Source organism: Henckelia pumila, chromosome 4 (genome assembly GCF_033568475.1).
Source record: "Henckelia pumila isolate YLH828 chromosome 4, ASM3356847v2, whole genome shotgun sequence".
NCBI classification, from domain to species: Eukaryota; Viridiplantae; Streptophyta; class Magnoliopsida; order Lamiales; family Gesneriaceae; genus Henckelia; species Henckelia pumila.
The window spans coordinates 9337167-9359551 of NC_133123.1; the positions used below are offsets into that span (position 1 = coordinate 9337167).

General features: G+C 35.7%; 2 protein-coding genes across 3 annotated transcripts; both read right to left on the minus strand.

The window, feature by feature from the left end:
- Positions 1-1432: 1432 nt before the first annotated feature.
- Positions 1433-10601, minus strand: LOC140860018 (uncharacterized). The gene is made up of 15 exons (XM_073262748.1): positions 10188-10601; positions 8881-9030; positions 8686-8802; positions 8503-8587; positions 8180-8288; positions 8023-8090; positions 7817-7942; positions 6799-7739; positions 6390-6593; positions 6245-6305; positions 4889-5002; positions 4023-4136; positions 3853-3939; positions 2958-3031; positions 1433-1735 (listed from the first exon to the last, which is right to left on the minus strand). Exons 1-14 carry the CDS (start codon positions 10316-10318, stop codon positions 3005-3007), a joined length of 2334 nt encoding a protein of 777 aa, XP_073118849.1. The 5' UTR covers positions 10319-10601; the 3' UTR covers positions 1433-1735; positions 2958-3004.
- Positions 10602-14438: 3837 nt separating this feature from the next.
- LOC140867547 (uncharacterized) lies at positions 14439-15351 on the minus strand. 2 transcript variants are annotated; one of them, XM_073272620.1, is made up of 2 exons: positions 14898-15351; positions 14439-14795 (listed from the first exon to the last, which is right to left on the minus strand). In XM_073272620.1, exons 1-2 carry the CDS (start codon positions 15283-15285, stop codon positions 14560-14562), a joined length of 624 nt encoding a protein of 207 aa, XP_073128721.1. In that variant the 5' UTR covers positions 15286-15351; the 3' UTR covers positions 14439-14559. The 2 variants fall into 2 exon arrangements, with proteins under 2 accessions (XP_073128721.1, XP_073128720.1); XM_073272619.1 differs by having other exon boundaries at positions 14439-14798.
- Between the last annotated feature and the right edge of the window lie 7034 nt (positions 15352-22385).

Here is a 22385-nt window from a genome sequence, read left to right on the forward strand (position 1 = left end):
GCTTCGCATCTAGTTTGAAATGAACATACAAAGCCTTCTTTTCTTTTTTTTTCCTATCGGATACCGATCCATATTTACAATGAAATTAATCGAAGAAACGTCTTCAAAAAGTTTCTATTGTTTTACAATTAGGACATCGTCCCAAACTCGTGACCATTAGATGAGTAATCATCCCAAACTCGTGACCGTTAGATGAGTTACCAACCATGGACAAATACAAGGATTTTGATGTGTTAAGTAATGGGTTATTATTGCAGTATCTAATTATTGGCCTGTCTGCATTGAACTTGGAATTTTGTTCTCCGGTTGAATTGATTAGCCGGATTCCTTCATGTGTTTGTTACACTTCTACTATAATATGTGTTCGTTGATGTCCCATGTTTCAACCTGCCCCAGCCCTAAATTCAGAACCATATTATCCGTAACCACCTAGATTTTTCCATTGTTATCTCAAAAGGATCTATGATTCACATTTCACACTGCTAACATTGCTGGATTTGCTGATAAAAACAAGTTTACCAATCTAAAGTATGTTGAGTTTCTTAGAAACAGACCAAGGTGGATCTATGAGTTTATTGAGAATGGTACCATCAAATCTTTCTCAGAACGAATTAACTTGTGGGCGATCAGGAAATTGATCAGGGATTTGGTTGGAAAGATAGGCCTTTGTCTTTACAAGTTTTTTTTATCCAATTTAGCCAAATGAACTCACACTCTGCTTTTAAATTCGAAACCGGTCAAAGGAAGAGGATCGTGATGGCTTGAGTGCCAGAAATTCTCCAGTCTCTTGTGCTGGTGAATCTCTCAAACTTTTCTTATCGACACCAATGTTCAACCAAAGAACCAATACAAGATGATGAGGTACACTGCCTAAAATTTCTATCTTAGCAACATTGTCCACTCGAACAATTTCCATTCCACATCCTTAGTGTTGGTCAAGTAAACTTTGTTAATGAGACCTATTTGAGTTAATTTACTACTCCAGAATTGGAAATTCACCTGCTCTAGTCTTCGGGTTCATTGGCAATCAAAAGCCTATTTTAGGTTGAACCGTACCCCATCATAGAAAAGTTGACTTAAATAATACAGTACCAATTTGTTCTCGATGAAGGTATTACCTTACAACCACAGCCCGTGTAAGTTCCATATGGACTGCTTGAGTTATAAATGCTAGGCTGGAAGACCTGTGAAAATAATATGATTGTGCCTTTATATATTTTTAAATTTAAATTGACAGCTAAAATCTCATATAGTATCCAAACATATATTCATGCAACGATTAAAAAACAAAAACACGAAGAAAGTCGAAACTAGTTCTATTTATAGTCAATGAAGTGAAACATATCGCTTGATACTATGATTGAAGAAGGAAGAAACTCAAAAGAAATTAGTTCTATTTATAGTTAATGAAAATGAGAAGCGAAAAACTTCGTGCAATTTTCAACTGATCCACATTTCTTTGATGCTCTGTTCAAGGAGAGAACTTTAGGTCAACCAGCAACCAGAAGCTGGAAATATAGGCAATACATTTCCTTCATGTTTTCAAGCAATATCGAACTAGAAAGCCCCTATTTGCAAGTTAGCACTTAGCAGTATTGGCGTTGATGACTGCGAAGATCTGTACATGGCAACGAACTATTCCCGGCTTCTGTACGGGCAAGGGCTTGTCACTTGTCCATTTGGAGGTAGCACATCAAGCTGCAGAGACACTAGCGACATCCGATCTCGAGTGAACCTGGAGAAAAAGAAGTTTCATGTTTTGGTGCTAAATCCCATGTGTGGCTATGAATTTGTGGCAACGGAATTGAACTACTAAATCACAAATTTCACTATTTTGTTATGAACTCCATGTCTTAACCATTCAAAATTTATATATATATATATATATATTTATGTGTATATATATATATAATTTTAATCCGCTGGTGCAGGATTTTTGTCCGCTGGTGCAGGATTTTTGTGAGCGACCACTAAAACCCGCCACTTTTTGCACTAAAACCCACTGGTGGTGTAGGTAATCAAAACTATATATATATTTAGAACAAATATATTTTTATAAAGCATTGTCTGTCTATACCGCTCTGGTTTTGGAACCCAATTTCTAAGGTTGCAATTGGATTAATGGATTCGAATCCATAAATTTTGATTAGTTTTATTGTTTATAATGAAATAATGTATCAAATTTTAAATCCACACCTTAATTTTTTATGCATAAACAAAGAAAAAAGAATTTCAAATGGCACTATTATTGAGTGAACTTTAAATTCATCATAATTAGCATAAAATACTTTATAAGCATTTAAGGGTCCGTTTGAAGACATGAATTATTAATCTATGTATTAATAATCTTATCTAGTCTTACGTTTTTTTTGCTATATTATTTGTCCATCTTTCAATTATTTATATCGTATCAATCAAATCATTAATTATTTATATTACATCAATCAAATCATTAAATTTAAATTACTATATTACCCTTTATAAATAATATTATTTATATTTTATTAATTATTAAAAGGAATAAATGGTAATTTACTATTTTTATATAAAATAACCAATCAAATCAAACAAACCATAATCTATCAATTAAATCAAATCTTATATTAACTATCTTTATTTATTTTTTTTATTACAATATATTACTTATATCTATATTATCTATCTTATCGCCAACTCCAAACGGACCCTAAGTGATGAATTTAAAGTTAATGGATTTACTTATCTAAACAACAAAATACATTTGAATATATTTGAAATCAATCAATCCAAGTGCAACCTAAGAGAATATATTCGAACATGGATAACATCGTTTTTTATTTCAATTCATAGAGTCTCGACAGATAGGTTTATGAATATATGCATCTTATGGATAGATTGCCTCAAGTATAACTAAAACCTATAAACCTATAAGAGAATGGCATTCGGCGTTCATGTATTAAAAAAGGCGAAAGACTAACCATATCAAGCAGCGTAGCGTTCATTTAACACTTTCACTCAACAAAAATCAGCCTCCTATTGTATATGCTGGAACCTTCAACCAAAAAACCAAAAGTCGATGTAAGCAATTGAATATAATGCTACATACAACAATACCATGTATCAGTGTTGAAAATAGCGATAGGTGGGGCGGTCAGTAACCGCCTGGCACCTTGGACGCCTAGGGTTGAATTCTTTTTTATTATTTTTTATACATGATCTTGCAATATACGCATATGTGGGTGATTGAGTTGGCTATTATGTTTTGAATAGAAAGTGTATGATGTATTAATAATAAGATTTTTAAAATTTTGTTGATTTTTGACCGCCTCTCCCACCCCGGCCCGGCTCAACTTTAACCGCCTAAAAAACCACGTAAGGCTAAGGCGGTGCGGTCGATGGCCGCCTCCCGCCTCAACGGTCATTTATAACACTGACGTTTATAGACATGAAGATCAGTATCACCAACCCTACAGTATATCACCACATGCAGTTTTTGAGATTGGTACGGGAGAATATAGCATCTATGTAAGAATATCCAGAGGAAGTTGTAAAGGGCGAGGCGATTAACAATTATGAAGTTGGTCAAGGCTAGCTGTGGCTACATCTCAACTCTCGAACAAGATTTTCCTTTTGACAATTAAGGTTTGAACACCAGGTATGATTGTATCATCATTAAGAAAGAATGATTATATCATCATAATATGACAATTAACTACTGATTAAAAGCACAACGCACGGAAAATATTAGTGATCCTCCCTCGTTCATTTACCTTCACTTAGTTCACCACGAGTAGTACATTTATTTCATCGAGACGTATATTTAAAAACAGCAAGAGAAGAGTCAAAAGAGTGTAATAATAAACCTTCCTATACCTCAAACATGTTGTAATCAGGAATAGAGGATACTTCACTATTAAATCCGTGGGATATATCACACTGAAGAATCCTAAGCTTTCCTTCCTGCAACATATAAAAGAAAACCAACATTAGAGACTACTAAACAAGACCTGACACCAAAAAGTAGGCATAATAGTATAGCCTACCTTGGTTCCATATACAAAGCCACCACCAACTGCAGGATGGAAACAGGCTACATTAACCTCATCTTCTGCACTGGGAAGAACCGTCACAAGTTCCATATCGGAAATTCTATAGATCTGCAAGATAAAATCAGATTCTGAGCAAGAATGTAACAAGAGATACAAAAAAATAAAAATTGCACCACAAAGTGTTCAACATATACTCATATCTTGAACTGACCATAGTATTCAAATAGAAATGCAACACACTTTTTCTCATGACCCAGAGGTTGTAATCCGTACACCTTAAAAAGTGAATCACGAAAGTTGAGCAACTTAGATGATAAACAAAAAACAGTAATTTCCAAGTTGTTACTCCTACGTATGCCACTCAAACATTCAATTTTACTGATAACTACCCTGCATCTTCTATGTCCCCAACCCCATTCTCCGCAGCCCCACCAAATAAAAAAAAAATAAGTGTAACCAGAAGCTGTCTCAGCTTCACAGTCCCGTGCTCCAGTGTCCTGATACCATCATGGAGACTTGGGGTTTCTATCATCATCCAAGGAGAATTAAAATCATGGTTCATGAATTTATGATACCGTATCAGCTGTGACCTTCTTTGGGCCAAGGTACTTCAATGGCTTTTGACCAGGGTTCTCAGACTATTAATGTAATTACAAAAGTCGTAGCATATGTCCATTCTAAGATCAAAATATTTTCACTGGTAGAACAAAGAAGCAACTTTACATCAATATAGGAATGACTTTTCCAAAACAATCAATAAAAAAGTCATAATGAATGCTACCTAGTTACCAGGGAACATTATAATTAACTGGTCATATGCACAGAATTAGTAGCAATTACAATTTGCACATGTATCTAACCTCCAGGATAGTATAAATTGGCATTGTCCGATCTCCATCAATAACAACACTTTTAAGAAGGGAACTGTGGCGCCGACCATAGGCAAGTAGAAGATGCTCTGATGTAGGAGAGAACTACAATTGCAAAAAGACTTGAGATCAATTGTCCAAATTGTCAACACTTCCATTAACAATGTGACAACTAAACACACAAATATGATGTCTAAACAATATTCAAACACAATACACATTAACTCCGATCTTCGTGACAAAGCTATATTGGATATTTACTATCAGGCTAAGCATCAAATCTACCAACATGATGTTTCTAATGAAGCAAAATCTTTTTGCCAAAAAGATATATGGTAAATAGCTATGACACTGTTCCACAGAATATGGTGCCGTTCTGCTGCATGAATGAAATATATATGCTCTACAAATATCCTTTTCTCATACACCTTGCCAACCCAAAACTTTCAAACAGTACATTCATAACTGATACAGCACGAAAGACCCAAAAAAATTTAGATATGACCAAAACACTTAACTATTGCAATATAGTTTCAAGTGCCTTTATTCGGTGAACTGCTATTTTTTTTTTACAAAATATTTATAGAATCAGTTACTAATAATAAGAGAACAACAAATGCCGTTATATAAAAAAAAGGTTGTTTAAAACAATCAACAACCCCAAAATTTAGAGATAGATTGGACAACTCCACCATTTGCAGAGCAAGGTGCAAAATAATGTGTTGCTGAAGATAGCAACTTTAAATAATATAATGTGGAAAAGGGATTTCACAACTTCGTGAAAGGTGTAAAATTCTCCAACTACCAGTTAAAAACTGAAAGTATTTTAAGCTGAAAATGAATCCAACAAGAAACAACAACATCATCCTTTCAAATAAGCAAATGCAGTCGCGTAAAACAAATATGAAGTGAAGACCACATATAGGACCAACCATAATAGATTAGTAGGTAAAGCAACGGAAGGAAAACTTATAGAGAGGCCATTTGCAATTTTAGAGTTAGGATCTACTTTCAGAACTGCGGGACCGCTTAACCACAATTATTCCAAGCGTATTGCCATTGATTCTATAATGTCCGCACTTGATCTCTTTTAGTTTTTAAAAGGCGAACATGCCATTAAGATTTAATCCAATGGAAGGAAAGTCGGACAAAGTTATCAAACAAATTTTCCTTGAAAGGTGGAAATTCCTCCTCAACATGAAAAGGACATATTATATGGTTTTTACTACAAGTAACAGGATAGACACTAGCACACAGAATATCTAAACTTAGTTCTTCATTCAATAAATACAACGAGCATTACAACACTATGAAATCGATACCTTAAGTTTCAGTAATAAAACTAACCTGTATCGAAGTCAAACAATGAGCAGCTCTGATAGCCCGAGAAGCTAGAACTGAGCCAAAACTACATTAGCAGAAAAAGTACCAGTTTAAATAACAGTGTAACCTTGTAGGGAGCTGGAATTTAGGTAAATATTTAGAGACTCACGCTGCTGCTTCAAGGGAATAAATCCTTAGCTCATACACAACTTGGTGGGCTAAAACCGGATGCCTAGTTGGAGATGTTGAAGCTTCTGTTACATCATGCCGAACAAGGCCTTGGAACCCTGGATCCGCTTCCATGTTTGGCAGGATACACGCCACGCAGACAGCTAAAAATCTTCCACATGGTGAAAAATGTGCACCCATTTCACTACAGTAAAGTAACTTACACGTCAACACTTGGAGAGAAGAGATATGAATGAACCATGGCATCATGAATTTAAAGTCCTAAAGTTCTTGCAAGCTTCAAGTCTTCAATAAAGTAATGATGTTGATTCATTTGATAAAACCGACGATCAATTATCAAACTATAATGAAACAACAATTTTAGATACCAATAGTAAAGTGATGCATACCTACAAAGTACAGCATGGGGAATTGTTAAGAGACATTGTTTTGTATCAAGCGGTGCGCAAGGATTTTTCACATCATGAGACCATATTCTAAGTTTCACTGTGCAAGGTAATTCCGCAGCTGCAGCTGCGGCTAGAGATGTGGCTACCTCGGATTGAACTTGATTCATGAAATTTTGTGAATTGCCCTGCTCTGATGGAATACCGTTAAAAGCAGCAACATCGCTAGATCCAACTGCAGGTATCGTGCGAGACCGTGAGGATCGGTGGCGTGAACCTGATCTACCAGAAACCCTTGATGTGCCAACATTGTTTGGAATTACCAGAGGAACCATCGATGATGGGTTCCCCATTGCACTATAGGAAGACAAACCTTCACTAGCAACTCCACTTTGTGGGAGCAACGCAGGTTGGCCAGCTTGACTTTGACCAATAAACCAGCCTTGCAAAAATGGAATCTCCCAATATGCTGAGTCACCAATTGGAAAAAAAGGATTGCTTGTCTCTTCAGTCTGCATATCTGACTCCATTGCATCCACTGCAGGCTGAGAAACAGCATCATCCATTTCCCTTGTTAAGGAATTATTTTGCACGTCTTCTCGCACAGGAGAACTACTCGATTCGATCGGGGACAATACAAGTTCATACTGTCCAGAAGGAGTTGAAAAGGTGAGAAGTCGCACAGAGGCAGAAGAATCCACCATCTGTTGTGAAGCATTAGGGTTAGCATCCCCATTATTCTGCTGGGAAGGTAATGTTCCGTCACGTCGACCAATTGAAGGCCAGAGCAAAAATGGTATAGACATAATTGGTAGTTCATTTCCAGAATTTGATCGATAAGAAGAGTGGGTATCTGCCAAATATATAGTAGGAGGGGGGTAGCGTAAGTACCCAGGGGAAGTTGCAAGCGTCATTGAAGGGTCTGATGAGTCAAGATCATTAACCTGTAAAGAGCAACATTATATAACTTAAGCAAATCATAAAAAAATTTCTAGGCATGCCAGAATGGCAGAATCAATACCTCAGCAGTAAGAAGAAATGGTGCAGCATGTGGGTGGAAATGCACAGCACGGAGTGAACGGCATGTCCTCAGTATAATCCTTGGCGAGGAAGCGTCCCCTCTCCTGTTGTAGTGCCATATATAGAGCTGCCCCATAAAGAAAGACAACATATCATAACCATTCAAGCCTAGATCCAAGGGCAATTGCTACAATCTGAAATTCTAACCTTGCGGCCCGAAGCTACAGCCAAGATTTCCCCTTGGGCATGGAAGGCAATTGAAGCTATTGGGCGATCTGAAGGAATATTTTACAAGCACTATTAGCAGTGTTCGAATTAAGAAAATAGAAAAACACTATTCTTTAATCTGAAGATTGTGGATTACAAAAGTCACGCGATCCAATACAATCTGCAGATTTTGCATCCCATAATCGAACTTCATGGTCCAAACTTCCACTTGCAAGAACTTCCGAATGGAGTGGATGGAATCTAACCTGAAGAAATTAATGATGAACATTTGTTCATTCTCCGAAATGATAATAACGATAATAACAATAATAATAATAATCTACTTTTACCACCAAGCACGGGTCAATATAAAAGTTCGAACTTCATTCCACCGATCACTTTATTCAGTAGAGAACCACAACATTATTCCACAAACATTATTAGATCATATCTCACTACAGTTTTTTCAACTGTACTTACCACCCAAGGTGTCCTCCGATGACCACTCAACACTTTTAAGCATTTTCCAGTTTGATAGTCGATTATCTTGACTGTATGATCTCCACTGCCAACATTAAATACAAAGGTAACATTAAAAATATGGTTAAATATGGAAACCAACATTAGAGACAGATAGGGATAAAATAAAATGGAGAAACTAACTGGGTAGAAGCAAGTGTCTTTCCATCGGCACTGAAGGCTGCTGCAATGGTAGACCTTGGTGGAGGCAGTAGAGGGCAATACCTGGCTGATAAACGTAACAATGACTCTGCCTCAGCCCTGGAGTTAAGATAATGATTTTAAAACAAGATATTCATCGATACATCAAAGAAAAAACAGAACAAAAGAGGATACTACCATGAAAAAAGCTCCTGTCTCGCATCTTTAGATATTTCACATTTGATTCCTGAGAAATCAGTATGACTTGATGCCTTGCCCCATAATTTTTTTGGAGCCCGTTTTGTTCGAGGAGATACCTCCCTTCGAGCTAATAAGTGATAAACATTACTGCAAATGAAACTTAGCATGTCACATGCAATGAGAATTCCCATTAAAGCACATGCCACAAAGTCTTACAATCCTTTGTCCTATTCTATACATAACATAAGAATTCGTAACCATGTAGTTATATAGTCGTAAATATTAATATGATTTTGAATAAAGAAATCGCAAATAAAAACCCAGAATAGCTCATTCAGAAAATTAATAACTAATCAGATAAAGGTAGTTGAATAAAAACAAATTATAGTAATAAATCCAAGTAATGTGAGCCGATCACATTATAGGAAAGGTCAAATTGGTTTTAAAAAAAAATACAAGAACTGCGTGCATTCAAATAAGAACAACTGTAAGACAGTTGTTACGTTTTGTTAACAATTCAAAAAAAAAATAAAACATTTGTCATCATAAGACCCAACTCCACATATGCCATGCATAGAAAGTAAAACAAGTGTATCACTGATAAAATACATGCTAATTCATGTTTTGGCACCTTCGAAAACAACAATTGTGACATTTAAGACATTGTTTTTGTAACTAATAAAACAAAGAGTGGCTAAAAATGGTAAAAAGGAAAACCATAATCTGAAACTTTTAACATAGTTGAGACTTGTAAAAAGTTGCCATTCAAAAATCTAAAACCAATAATTATTTCATTTTTACGAACCTCAAAGTAGATTTCATCATTAACCGCCAAATAAATGAACGTTAATTTGAATTTTCGCGCCCAATGCTTATGTTCATGCAACCTAGCATCATTCCATTTATAAAATTTAAACTAACAAACATCTCTCACGTGATATATTATTTAGTAAATCTAATCAAGAAGCAAATTAGTTGAATCATCTGATCTAAATCTCTATTCTATTTCAACAAACTGTCACAGTTAACTTATGAAGGGTTTAAACATAAGCTAGCGCAATCCAATTTTAACACAATTTTTCTTTAAATGGGAATCCGGCATAAGCTACATGAAAATTTTGAACACAGGCACGTGGCTCGACACCAGCAACTCAACATTGAGAATACCTCAATTCGAAAATGAAATTATAAACAAAGAAAAAAATTCAGCACATAAAATAAATACTTCATATAATAAACTCCGGATCTATGCGTACGGGAAAAATGCCAAATTGATGTGAAATTAGGAGACATAAAGTTCGAACCTGTGTCTCGAATTCGATTGCTGGGAATGACCCGCTGGGGGTGTCACCTGTCTCTGCGGCGGCTGGAAATTTGACGTCGATTGTGCAGCGGGGGAGGCTGAATTATCAGGCCAGATGGGCAATGACGTCATGATACAGCGCAATATACAATTGAAATCAACAATTCAGCAGATAAATCCGTCTAAAAAAATGTAAACGATTCTCTGCCATGAGCGAAAGCTTTGAAAATTGGAGGTTTTATATGTACAAGCGAATTACGCTAAATAGACCGGGAAAATCCCCTGGATTTTGACAGAGAGGGCGCGGCGGAGGAGATCTGGGAGGCCGGGGGGCTGATTGGGAGAGAGAATTTAGGGGAGGAGATGAGAAAAGCAGCCGGGTGAACGCTGTGGGGTTCTGAATATTTTCCGGCAATGGGACAGCAATACATTTTATGCCACGACGAGCACGATTTGACGGAAATGCCCTTTTATAGATTTATTATATTATACTACTTGCAACTAAAAATGCATTCATTTATGGGTGTGTAAAATAAAAGTTATTTTTATACGTATTTTTTGTGGATGGAGTGAGAGATTTAGTGAAATAGTAGATAAAAATGAGATAAGAGGATAAAACCAAAAATAAAAGTTGATGTTCTCAAGGTAACAGTTACTATGTATTTTTCAACTATTATAATAAAATAATATATATATATATATATATATATATATTATTATGAAATATGAGATTTTTTATACTTTTATTCGTTCAAATAATAGTATTTTATTGTCGATGACATGTGCTCATTTAACACCAAAATCTAAAATATGAGATGAAGTTTCGAGTTCGACCCCGATCGTAACTATACCTCATCCGATTAAAATAATAATAATATTTTATTTATATAATGAATGAAAAGGGAGATCTACTTTGTGAATTTTGTATTTATGATTTTGGATTTTCTTTAATTTTTTATTATTAATAACGATATTTTAAAATTTTTGGGTAAAGTATTTCACATATATATAGTATGAAATTAGGTGATTGGATTTGGATTTGGATTTGAATTTGGATTTGGATTTGGTTTTATTCCATAATATGTGTGTAACAGATTCAAAAGGTTTGGTTATATTGTTTTTATCTCTCGAACTCATGTGATGGTAGCTGTTACTTGCGTGGGTAGAGTTCTCAAATTGGCAGAGCAAACTCATCCCCTCAATTTTTATTTAAATTACTATAATATTCTTATTTTTTTAATAAAATAAAATATGGATAAAGTCAATTTTAACAAACATTGATGATATATATTACAAGCATATATTTAGTAAATTTGTTGTTTCTTCCATGTACCTTTTTTATGGATAACTGGGACTCTGCCTTTATGACTGGTTAATCTTGTAACTAGTACTATCAAATTCTAATAAAGTTACAAGTTTTATTGTCAAAAAAAAAAATCACCAATTGATTGTATTGTATAATAATGTTTTAAAGTTTACTCATCTATTAGTTTTTTGAGAATTACTCCTCTGTTAATTATATAGATTATACTTTTGTGATTTTATTACATGGATTATGTCACTTAAATAAAATTTTTGAATCTGTTCATGTGACTCACCACCACTTGTCGTGGTCTGCCTTCAAATGAGGGTAAGTTAGATCCTACCTATACAGGCATTGCCTTGAGGTAGATCTAACGGTAGACATTTAACAATAAATGTGGGGTTCATTATTTTTTAGTGGACCCGCATGTATTGATAAATGAGGACCCTTAGATCTATCACGAGGGTAATGTCTGTAAAGATAGGTTGAAATAAACCTTAAAGGAGATGGACCAACCCGCCAAACCAGTGAGTTGGAAAAACCTTTTCCGCCTGCCTCAAGTTGTGGGACGTTAGATGGACAATCGCCAAAAATTCTAAAATATATATATTAAAAAATTATGAAAACAACACTAATATTTGATATTTCAAATTATATTGTATAAAAAAAACACATCAACAACATGAATGACATAAATAGAAATTTAATTATAAAAAATATATTTAAGACATAAAAAATACATCAAACATTAGTTTTAAAATATTCGAAAAAAAAAACATACATTAAAAACAAGTGTGTTGGGGCAACAATCCGAAAAAACAAATCAAAATTTAAATTTTATATTTTGAAAAAATAGATAGGCCGTATGTCCCGACACATTACAACTTGCAGCGCGGTTAAACCCACCTTCAAACAAACCACTAAAACCATAACTCAACCTGCCAATTTTTTCATGACGGATGGATTGGTTCAACGGGCTTAGCTTATTCTGACGGCTATATGCGTGAGGTACCAACAATCTCTATTTTACAACCTATAACAACTATATGTGCATATATAAAAGTACATGAAAGCAATTTTTTTATCACAACAATTCTTGTTTGTGAGACGAATTTTTTATTTGGTCATTTATAAAAAAAATAATATTTTTATTGTAAATATAAGTAAGGTTGACTCGTTTCACAAGTATAATTAAGAGGTTTTATTTGTGAGTATATCTCACTAGATAACTATTTTTTTGCCGTATATTTTCCAATTTTTCTTCCTCCACACACACGTGTATAAAAAATTATATTTGGTTTTATATAGTTAAATTTCAGTGTTGCTCTGTTATCTTTTTTAAAAATTATTTTAATTATTTTTTCGACATAATAAAAATAACTAAAATTAATAAAAATCGTAAACACGTGCCCGTGGCGGTAATGGATTTAATAACAAAGGGTACTAAATCAAAAGTATACACAACAAAAAGCCATTACCTAGTAATTGACTGATGAGCCACGAGGATGTGTACTGTTTACTACTTTACTTGCGTCGAAAATATATCAGCAAGAATTAAGAGGGGGAAAAAAATAGATAAAAGTAGGGGTGCCAATTCGGATGCGTCGGATGGGTTTGAGTCGGGTTGAAAAAAAAATTAAAAATTCCTCAACCGGAACCCGAACCAACCCGAACACGAACCCGTATAACCTGAACCAACACGCTTAACCCGAACAACTCGATTTTTTATTTTATTTTTAATTTTTTTAGAAAAATAATTAAATAAAAATTCAAAACACAAAATAATAATAATAATATTATACTTATTCATATGATAACAAAATCTAAGCTTATATATACTTTAAATTTGAAAATTTAGTTTTAGCAAATTTAAAGTTTATTTACTACAAAAAATAAAAAAAATATTTTAAAAAATCAAAATTGTACAAAATAAACATTAAATCAAAAAAATATATTATATCAATATAAAATAAATGTTTTCAAATAAACAACATATGAAATTGTAACAAACCTTTCTTAATTATATATATAAAAAAGAAATAATAAAAATATTTGGGTCAACTCGGGTTGATCCGAACCAACCCGATCCAACCCGAACCCGAATATTTTTTTCGGGTTGGCTTTCGGGTCAACCCGATTCAACCCGAACCCAAAAACCCCCAACCCAAACCTGATATTTTTCGGGTTGAATCGTATCGGGTTGACGGGTTGGATTGATTTTTGACACCCCTAAATAAAAGGGATATTTCCCGATTTGATATAGAGGCCAACGTACAGGTTTGTTATGCGTTAAAAAAAGGGAAAAAGGTAGAAAATCAGAAATGTCTATAAAAATAAATATCACATCTCGATAAATGAAAAAAGAAATTGAAATAAAATCATCAATTTTTTTTTTACCTTACGAGACTTGGGAAAACTCCACAGAACAACCGGACAAGACAGCGAAACGTGGCAAAATGACTAAACCTATTTTTTCATGCAACTTTACGCCAATGTTTTGATTTTATGTTTTGGTCCTATTGTTTTAAAAGTTATATTCTTCTAAAGGCATTTCATGTTGAAGAATTTCGTAAATTTAAAAAGGATTTAATGATGAACTCTAAGGTACGTTTTAAACGCTATCTTTTAAGAGATGTTTTTAAGATCTCTCTCAGAATACAATGAAGATAATAATCTAATTTCAGACATTTGAATCTGATGATGCACCTCTATTTATAGAGAATAAAAAGACTTATCTGAACGAGTGTGATTCTTAGTCAAACAATATATCCGTTCATGAACCAAAGCATCCACTCGAGAACAGTCGTGATGTTTCCGAAGAGCTTTCGGGGGCGTTGCCCCCGAGCCCTCTGATCCCCGTAATTTTTGCAGCGGAAATCTTTATTCGTCATCGGAAACAAAATTTCTGAAAATATTCTGAAAAATATTCTAACATTTCATATCCTGAATTCTTGATCACGAGACAGGCAAAAACCTTGTAATTTCGAAGTGCACCAAGTAAAATTAACAACGGTTTAGTGGCAATTAAGGCAACATGAAGCTAAATTACTTTTGATTAGTACATATGGTTTCAAATGTCTGAATCTCTCGAATGACCTCTGGCCGAGGTGGTTGCTGCTCTCTTCTTGTGGCTCATGATTCTCAAGCTCTGTCTCAATATGTCCATCTCCCTCTCCCTTCTGAGTTCTTGATCCTCCATTGATATCAACTTCGCTTGCAGAATCTCAATCTTCTCTTGTTTGGATCCAAGTTCCTTCTTCAACTCCATCAACATGTCTTCTTCCTCTGTTTTCCACCCCATTCTTTCTTCTAATCAGAAAACAATTAGAATGTGATCGATAAGTTAAGGAAGTAGTTCTTGGATATATTCATTACTGCTTACGAAATCCCTGCACTTTTAACACTTACCTCTATGAGTCCTTTGGATAAGATCATCAAGCTCAATCTTGACAGCAAGATAGAGCTGTTTCCATTTCTCCACGGTCTCGTCCCGCCCCATTTTTCGCCCATTGATCTCACATTCATTTCCCATGCATTTCGACCTCGTCTCAGCTTCCTTTTCTTCACAAGCCATTCTGAGTCTCTTCAGCTCCGCTTTCAATCTCCTCCTGTCCCTCTTCCACTCCGCTTGCTTGAGCTCGAAAAAGATCGATTCGCGCTCGTAAGATTGGTACTCACCCTCTCTAATGCTCATCATTTCGTTGATCTCCCCTTGGAGAAGCCTCACTCTGTTCTTTAGACTTTCCACCACCTTTTCACTCGGGTTGCACTTGTCTTTGGTGTGAGAACTGCCCATTCTTTTTCTTTGTTGAACAATAATAATGGTGGCTTAATTCGAGATTTATTCAAGAATCAAGATCAATTATTGTGATGAGTTTGAAAATGAAAGACAAAAATAATGAGTATGGGGACGCATGCTATTTATAAGACATTCCGTGAGTGACATGCAAATTCACATGTAGAGGAACTTAGACTTTTTATATTCATTTTGGCACATGAATATTAGCTATTATTATTAGGAAAAAGAGCACATCCCAAAGAAACACGACACTCCCTCTATAAAATTAATAATCTCTTACATGTTGGTTGGTGTTTTGTTTTAAATTAAGCATATAATTCACTTCATTTGCAAGGAATTTTGGGTTTTAAATGTTACTAATTTTACATGAGATTTTTTTTTTCATTTTTGAATTTTCATAGAGGTACTGACGCGATTTGACCATGGAAAAAAGCTTGAAGTACTTTAATTGAGGCTTTGCATCTTTATTTTCTCGTGCCACGCTGATTAATTGTGATGTCCAATAGAAGTGGTCCACACCAAATCTTTGGTTTTGAATGAAAAATATTAGTTCAGATGCGCGCCATCTGCAGGCACATACCGACACCAGCAGAAGTAGTAGTCCTTCCAAAGGTTTGTCTTAGGCAACAGGCCCCTCTATAGACAGAAGAACTAGGGCGATTTTGTGCTTGCATCGGTAGAAACGCTACAGTGTATTTACGCTGATGCACTCTACATGTTTGTTTTTAAGTGAGATGTTCGTCCAAATATCTCGTAAGTATAACAAAATGTATTGAAATTTTTTCTCCGACTGTGCCGACAAACATTCGGAGAAAATCTTTCGTCGAAGGGATTTAATTTGTTCTATATATGATGCTAATTGATTTTATTTATAAAAGGCTCTTTTATATGTTTTGCTTGAATCATTATTATAAATTGTATTGTGTCAAAAGTAACTCGTGAAAAGGGGGGCTCCCCCTTCTGTGTATGACCCCATATTCCAGATGTTGACATTTTTTTAAAGCATCGAGAAGATATCGATACTAGTTAATACAATCATGTGTGGGGAGCATGAATGGAGCCTAATTGGAATAAATATTAATTATTTAGGGTTCAAAAAAATTTATATGAACAATAAAATTTGAGAAGTATATATCAACAATATGACATAAATTCTACAAGAATCTTTTTACAAAATCTGAATATTTTTGGTCCTTTGAGAAAGAAAGGAGATCCCTTATATGGCCATTCATCCTCTTCCCAATCCTATCCCATGATGCATCATAAATTTTTGGAGCCAGTGAAAATGGCCACACAAATTTCTGATGTTATAAGAATGCAAGTAAAGGGAATCAATCCGTAGAATCGAAAAATCATGTATCAACAGGTAGATCGAGCATCTTTTATTTGTATAGGATGATTCGATGTTAGCAGATGGATCGTACTTGTCACCATACATGAACATGATTTTTCATTTCACTGGAAAAATGCAAATATGATCTTTCTTGGAAAACGATTGCACAAGACATGCCCCTCAACAAACAGAGAATAAAGAGGTTGATTTTACTATATTAGAGAAAAATTGCACAAGATAGCTATTGATATCACCTGTTTATCCTTAGGTCCATCCATTTTAAGCAACAAATTGGAGCTGTGGTGTTATGATTATTTGCTGGTGGTGTTTCAATTTAATACGTTGTATTTAATGCCTGGAAAATAAATTAGATCTATGACTATGACCCGCAAGTTGTGAGGAGCATCCTATGCAAATCCAAAACTAGACTAAATATTTATGATATTTATGAAAATATTTTAAATTAAAATATTGGTTGCAGGAGTACTTGGAAAATGACACACTCTTATATAGAAGTGATCCTTTCGAATATGACAATCTGAATGCTTAATAAATAATAAATGATAGAATAGTTCCTTAAAAAAATGATAAAATAGTTTTTTTTAAGTAATTGCATAACACTAGATCGATCATGATTATTCATGACGAGATACCTATAACTATTATAATTTGGATGTATATTAGATAAAAAAATTTATATGTGTACCAACCTGCAAACCATGTATGTCCAGATAAAATTTATTGGTTACATTCTTCTATATTCAACTTTGAGGAGTAATGAAAAGTTATTAAACTAAAATATCTTCATTTACATATGTTTTGTGAAATTTATAAACGGGAAGATTTTTCCCCCCTCTTCGTTCTTTTCTTTGATACACCTTTTCTTTGTTTCTGATCATTATATTTGTTAGGAATTATTGTTTGAAAACTTTGGAGTCAATGTCTTTCCATTTGTGCCTAAAAAATTTACAAGCGAATTTAATATATTATTAAACCTGCAAGACTGGTTCTTAGTCGAATCTATTTTTGATTGACCTAGAAAATTGACTAGGTCATTAATGTATATTATTAATTACAGAGAAGTCTTGGCTTTTGCTCGTTTGATACACAACCCCTCTTCGGTTGTAATTGCGGAGTTACTGGCTATAGAAGAGGGCCTTCGGTTAGCTAAGGATTGTGGTTTGAAGATTGACAAAGTTTACTTGGATTCGCTTCTTGCGGTGCAAGCAGTCATCACTCCAGAAGCGGACTTTAATTATATTGGTGCAGTAGGCACTTCCATAAAAAATCTACTTGATCTTAATTGTAACACACGGCTCCTGCATAATAGGCGACAAGCTAATGTCGTGGCTCATTCTGTAACACCTGTTATTTTAAATACGTAAATTCGCATTTATAATTAGGATATTTAATTATTTAAGTTTTAGATTTATGGGTTAAATAATTATATGAATTATTTGTGCATGATTTAATTTATTTTTTTAAGCATTTAACCCATAATTAGTGATTTTTATGATTTTTAGTATTTTAATTATTTTATCGCGTTGACGGGACCGTGGACGGACGAGATGACAACTTTCCACCCAAATTATTTTATGAGCCTTTTTAGAGCCCTAAAATATTATTTTGAGTTTTATTATCTCAAAATTTTAAATATTTAATTTTATATAATTTTAGGAGTCCATTTTATTCAAAATTAGCCAAAATATTGACTTTTTAGTATTTTTAAAATTCCCTTAATTTAATATTTCGGGATTTTTATTTTAGTATCAGATTTTTAAGTATTAGTTGGAGCTTTTAACTTATATATTTTAGTATTAAAACCATTATTAATATTTAATTATCCTAAAACATATTTTAATTAAAAATTTAAAACCCCAAAACCTAATCTACCCAAACCACCCGATCACTCACCTTATTCAGCCGTCACTCCATCTCCTCCATCTTCATCTTCTTCATCTAGCAATCCTCGAGAACTCCATAGCTCGGTTTTGAAGGGGTGTTCATCGTTCGTCGTCCCGGGACACGTTCTACGCAATTCGTTCTTTGAATTCATCGGTGAAAGGCATGATTCTTTCCCTTCTTTTTCGTGTCATATCTGTTTTAGGCGTGTGTGTGGGTGAACATCAGAGTTTTATTTAAAAATTTTCAGAAAACAAATCGATGTTTGTTGTAGGCGCACGGCTTTGATTGTTTTGATGGACAAGCTCACGTTTTTTTTATTCCTCCATGCATGGTACGACTGCTGGTAGGGGTTCAGAAGGCGTGGTGTGTGGCCTGGACTCGAGTGGCTCGAGTGGTTCGAGCCAAACGAGCCCAGAAAACCACCATGTGCAGATCGGCCCCTTAGTTGACAGATTAGGGTTTAGCGGAAGGGGTGAGTGTGCGGTCATGCAGGGCAGGCAGGGGTCTGGTGGGTGCATAGGTTAGGACCGGCAGGACCCTGTGAAGGTTCTGCCGGCGGCGACCGGCCAGTGGGGGCCGGGCTGGAGCGGCAGCAGCCCTGGAAGGGCTGCTGCACGCAGCCGAGGGCAGCAGGGGGGAGGAAGCTTCGGGTTGTCGGGTTTTAGGGTTCAGCAGGGTCCGGGTCGGGTTGTGGGGCTTGGGTCGGGTCAGTAGGTTAGTGGGTCGAGTTAAGTTGGTCCGGGTCCGGGTTTGGTGGGCCGGGCTCGAGTCTTTTTAATTTTAAAGTATTTTATGAATTAATTGGTTTTTGGGCCAATTAATTTGAAATAAAATTATTTGGGCTCCCAAATAATTTTATTTGGGTTTTTAAAATTTTAATTAAGTTAGTCCATTAATTTTATGGGCTTTTGAGCCCATAAAAGTTATTGGGCCAGTCTTTGGGCTTTTGGGCCCATTGGGCCAGTTTAAGTTATTTTTGGGTCTATAATGTTTTTATGGGCTTTAAATTATTTAATTGGGCTTAGAATAATTTTTATTGGGCTTAAGTATGTTATTGGGCCAGTTTCAGTGTTAATGTGCCAGATTTAAGTAAATGGGCTTGAGTGTTAGGGCCAGCAGTCCAGGACCATCCATGAAAAAATTGCATGTGTCCTGATTATATATTTAATTATTTTCATGCATTGAAGTTATTTTAATATTTATATGTTAGTAAGAAATTTAAATTAAATATATATGAAGGACACACATTTTAATTAAGTACATGCATTCATGGAATAATTTTATGCATAATTAAATGTTTAAGGTTGAGTAATAATAAAATATTTTATGTTGGAAGTTGAAGTAGTGTGACAATTTAAGGGGGATTCGTCCCCATATGTGACCTATTGAAGGGCAATTTACTGCCAATTTAAGAGGTGATTCGTCACCGCCACGTACGTTGGTTTCCACGCTGATCAGTATTTAATGTATGATTTAAGGTTACACTACGGATACAACCATGCGATGTTAGAAAATAATTGCTCAACAATGTTTATGTATTATGTTATTTAAGTTAAGTTAAGTTATGTTATGTTATGAAATTTTCAAGCATGCTCATTCATGTATATATATGTATTAGTATTTAATTGTTTTAAATTATTTTAAACCCTTGTTATGTTAGCATGTTGGGCCTCTAGGCTCACTACACTGGTATGGTGCAGGTGAGTACGTTGAGGATGAGGTTGTACCCACCGAAGGCGAGGATGTATGAGCGGGCATGCAGTGACCCCGTGACCATGATAGATGTCTGAGTCACATGCATGTTTTATTTATGTCAGCATGTTACATTTTATATTATTTTTTTCAGTGGTTGTGAGTTTTGAATATTTTATTGAATATTGTCAGTGCATGCAAATTTTAATCATTTTATTTATGTAGTATTTTTAATTAAATGTTTGACTCAGATATTTATTTTATTTTAAAGAATGCATTTTTATTTAAGTATTTAATCGTTTATTTATTTATTTATTTTTAAATCTTTTTATTCTGTGCATATATGTATGGGCATATATGTACATATTTTATTTAGTAAGTATATATAAAAAAAATTCCGCATATTTATTTATTAATTATAGAGTTAGGGTCGTTTCAGTTGGTATCAAAGCACGGTCCTCGGAGGGGTCATTACTGCTATGCGAGCTCAGAAATCCACGCTACCGGTCTGTAAGTTTTAAGTGTTTATAGCATGATTTAATTCTTTGGATTTAAGTTAGTATTACTTTTAAACAACTTAGTTATGCATGACGATTTACGTAAAGAAATATGTGGTGGTGCAGAATGCCTCCGAGACCAGTTAACAGACGTGGGGGACCTCCACCTCCACCTCCACCTCCGCAGAACCCTATTGCAGCATTGGAGCAGGCCAATGCAAATATGATGGCAGGGATTACTGCTCTGTTAGAGCAGCAGGCTACTCGTCCCAGGTTGTCCCACGAGGAGGACGTTGTTGAGAGGTTCCAGAAGAAGGGACCCAAGGAGTTTGTTGGTACCACCGATCCTTTGGTGGCGGAGGGATGGATTCGCTCTCTGGAGTCCATATTTGCTTATATGGGGATCACAGACACCGACAGGGTGAACTGTGCGACGTACATGCTGAGGGGTGATGCAGCGCTCTGGTGGGAGGGTGCAGCCAGGGGAGTTCACCTTCCTACACTGACCTGGGCAGAGTTTAGGCGTATCTTCTACGCCAAGTACTTCACTGAGGATGTGCGCAGTCGCATGATCCGAGAGTTTATGAGTCTCCGTCAGGGGGACAAGACAGTGGTTGAGTATGTGAGACAGTTCGAGAGGGGCTGTCACTTTGTGCCTCTGATTTCAGATAGTCCACCAGAGAAGTTGAGGCAGTTTGTGGAGGGTTTGAGGGCGGATATCAAGCATGATGTTCGCATGGCAGACGTTCTTACTTATGAGTCTGCAGTCAGTAGAGCCTTGCGTTCCGATGAGGGTCGGAGAGAGATTCAGAGAGAGCAGCAGGGGAAGAGGCAGTTTCAGGCTGGGTATCAGCGACCATCTTCGCAGCCTCCTGCGAAGAAGCAGTATACAGGGCCGGCTAAGGGCCCGAATCCACAGCAGAGGCCACAGCAGCAGAGGCCGCAGCAGCAGAGGGGCGGGGCCCCTAATGCCATAGCTTATCCTACTTGCCCGAAGTGCCAGAAGATGCATTCGGGACCTTGTCTATTGGGAGCAGGAGTTTGCTACCACTGTAGGGAGCCAGGGCATCAGATAGCTAACTGCCCGAGGAAGAAGAACACCGCTGGTAGGGTGTTTGTGATGCAGGCCGAGGAGGTAGATCCAGACACCTCCTTGATCACCGGTATATCTTATCCCTAGCATTTTAATAATTTTCCTTTGGTTAAAAATTTCGTCTTTAATTTGGAATTTGTTGTTATTTGGGTTATTTAACTGCATGTTAGAATAGGAAGCATGTTTTACTTGTGATTAGAATTAAGAATTTGTAGTGGCTCGTTGGGGAAAAATTTAGTAGTGGTATGAAACTGTTGGGAATTTTCTGTGTGCAGGGAGAATTCTAGTTGGAGGCAACTCCACGTTTGCGTTGCTAGATTCAGGGGCTACGCATTCGTTTATCTCCCTGGAGTTTATCAGGCGGGTAGGCGTTACACCTGAGAGTATTGACAGTGGGTATGATGTTACTATGCCGTCAGGGCAGATTATTTCTACCTCGAAGGTTATTCGAGGATTGGAGTTGGAGCTGAAGGGACACTCCATTCGAGCAGATGTAGTAGTTTTGCCTTTGAGTGGATTCGATTTGATTTTGGGTATGGACTGGTTGACAGTCAATGGAGCTTCGATTGATTTTCGT

What these genes read in the sequence shown, in the direction of transcription:
- LOC140867547 (XM_073272619.1), bottom strand. Translation starts at nt 15,285, where the DNA reads ATGGGCAGTTCTCACACCAAAGACAAGTGCAACCCGAGTGAAAAGGTG. An exon ending in TATCCAAAGGACTCATAGAG is followed by an intron (nt 14,799 to 14,897) that starts GTAAGTGTTAAA and finishes TTTTCTGATTAG; the next exon opens with AAGAAAGAATGGGGTGGAAA.
- LOC140860018 (XM_073262748.1), bottom strand. Translation starts at nt 10,318, where the DNA reads ATGACGTCATTGCCCATCTGGCCTGATAATTCAGCCTCCCCCGCTGCA. An exon ending in CAATTTATACTATCCTGGAG is followed by an intron (nt 4,137 to 4,888) that starts GTTAGATACATG and finishes TTTATCTTGCAG; the next exon opens with ATCTATAGAATTTCCGATAT. An exon ending in CTGATTACAACATGTTTGAG is followed by an intron (nt 3,032 to 3,852) that starts GTATAGGAAGGT and finishes TTTTGGTTGAAG; the next exon opens with GTTCCAGCATATACAATAGG.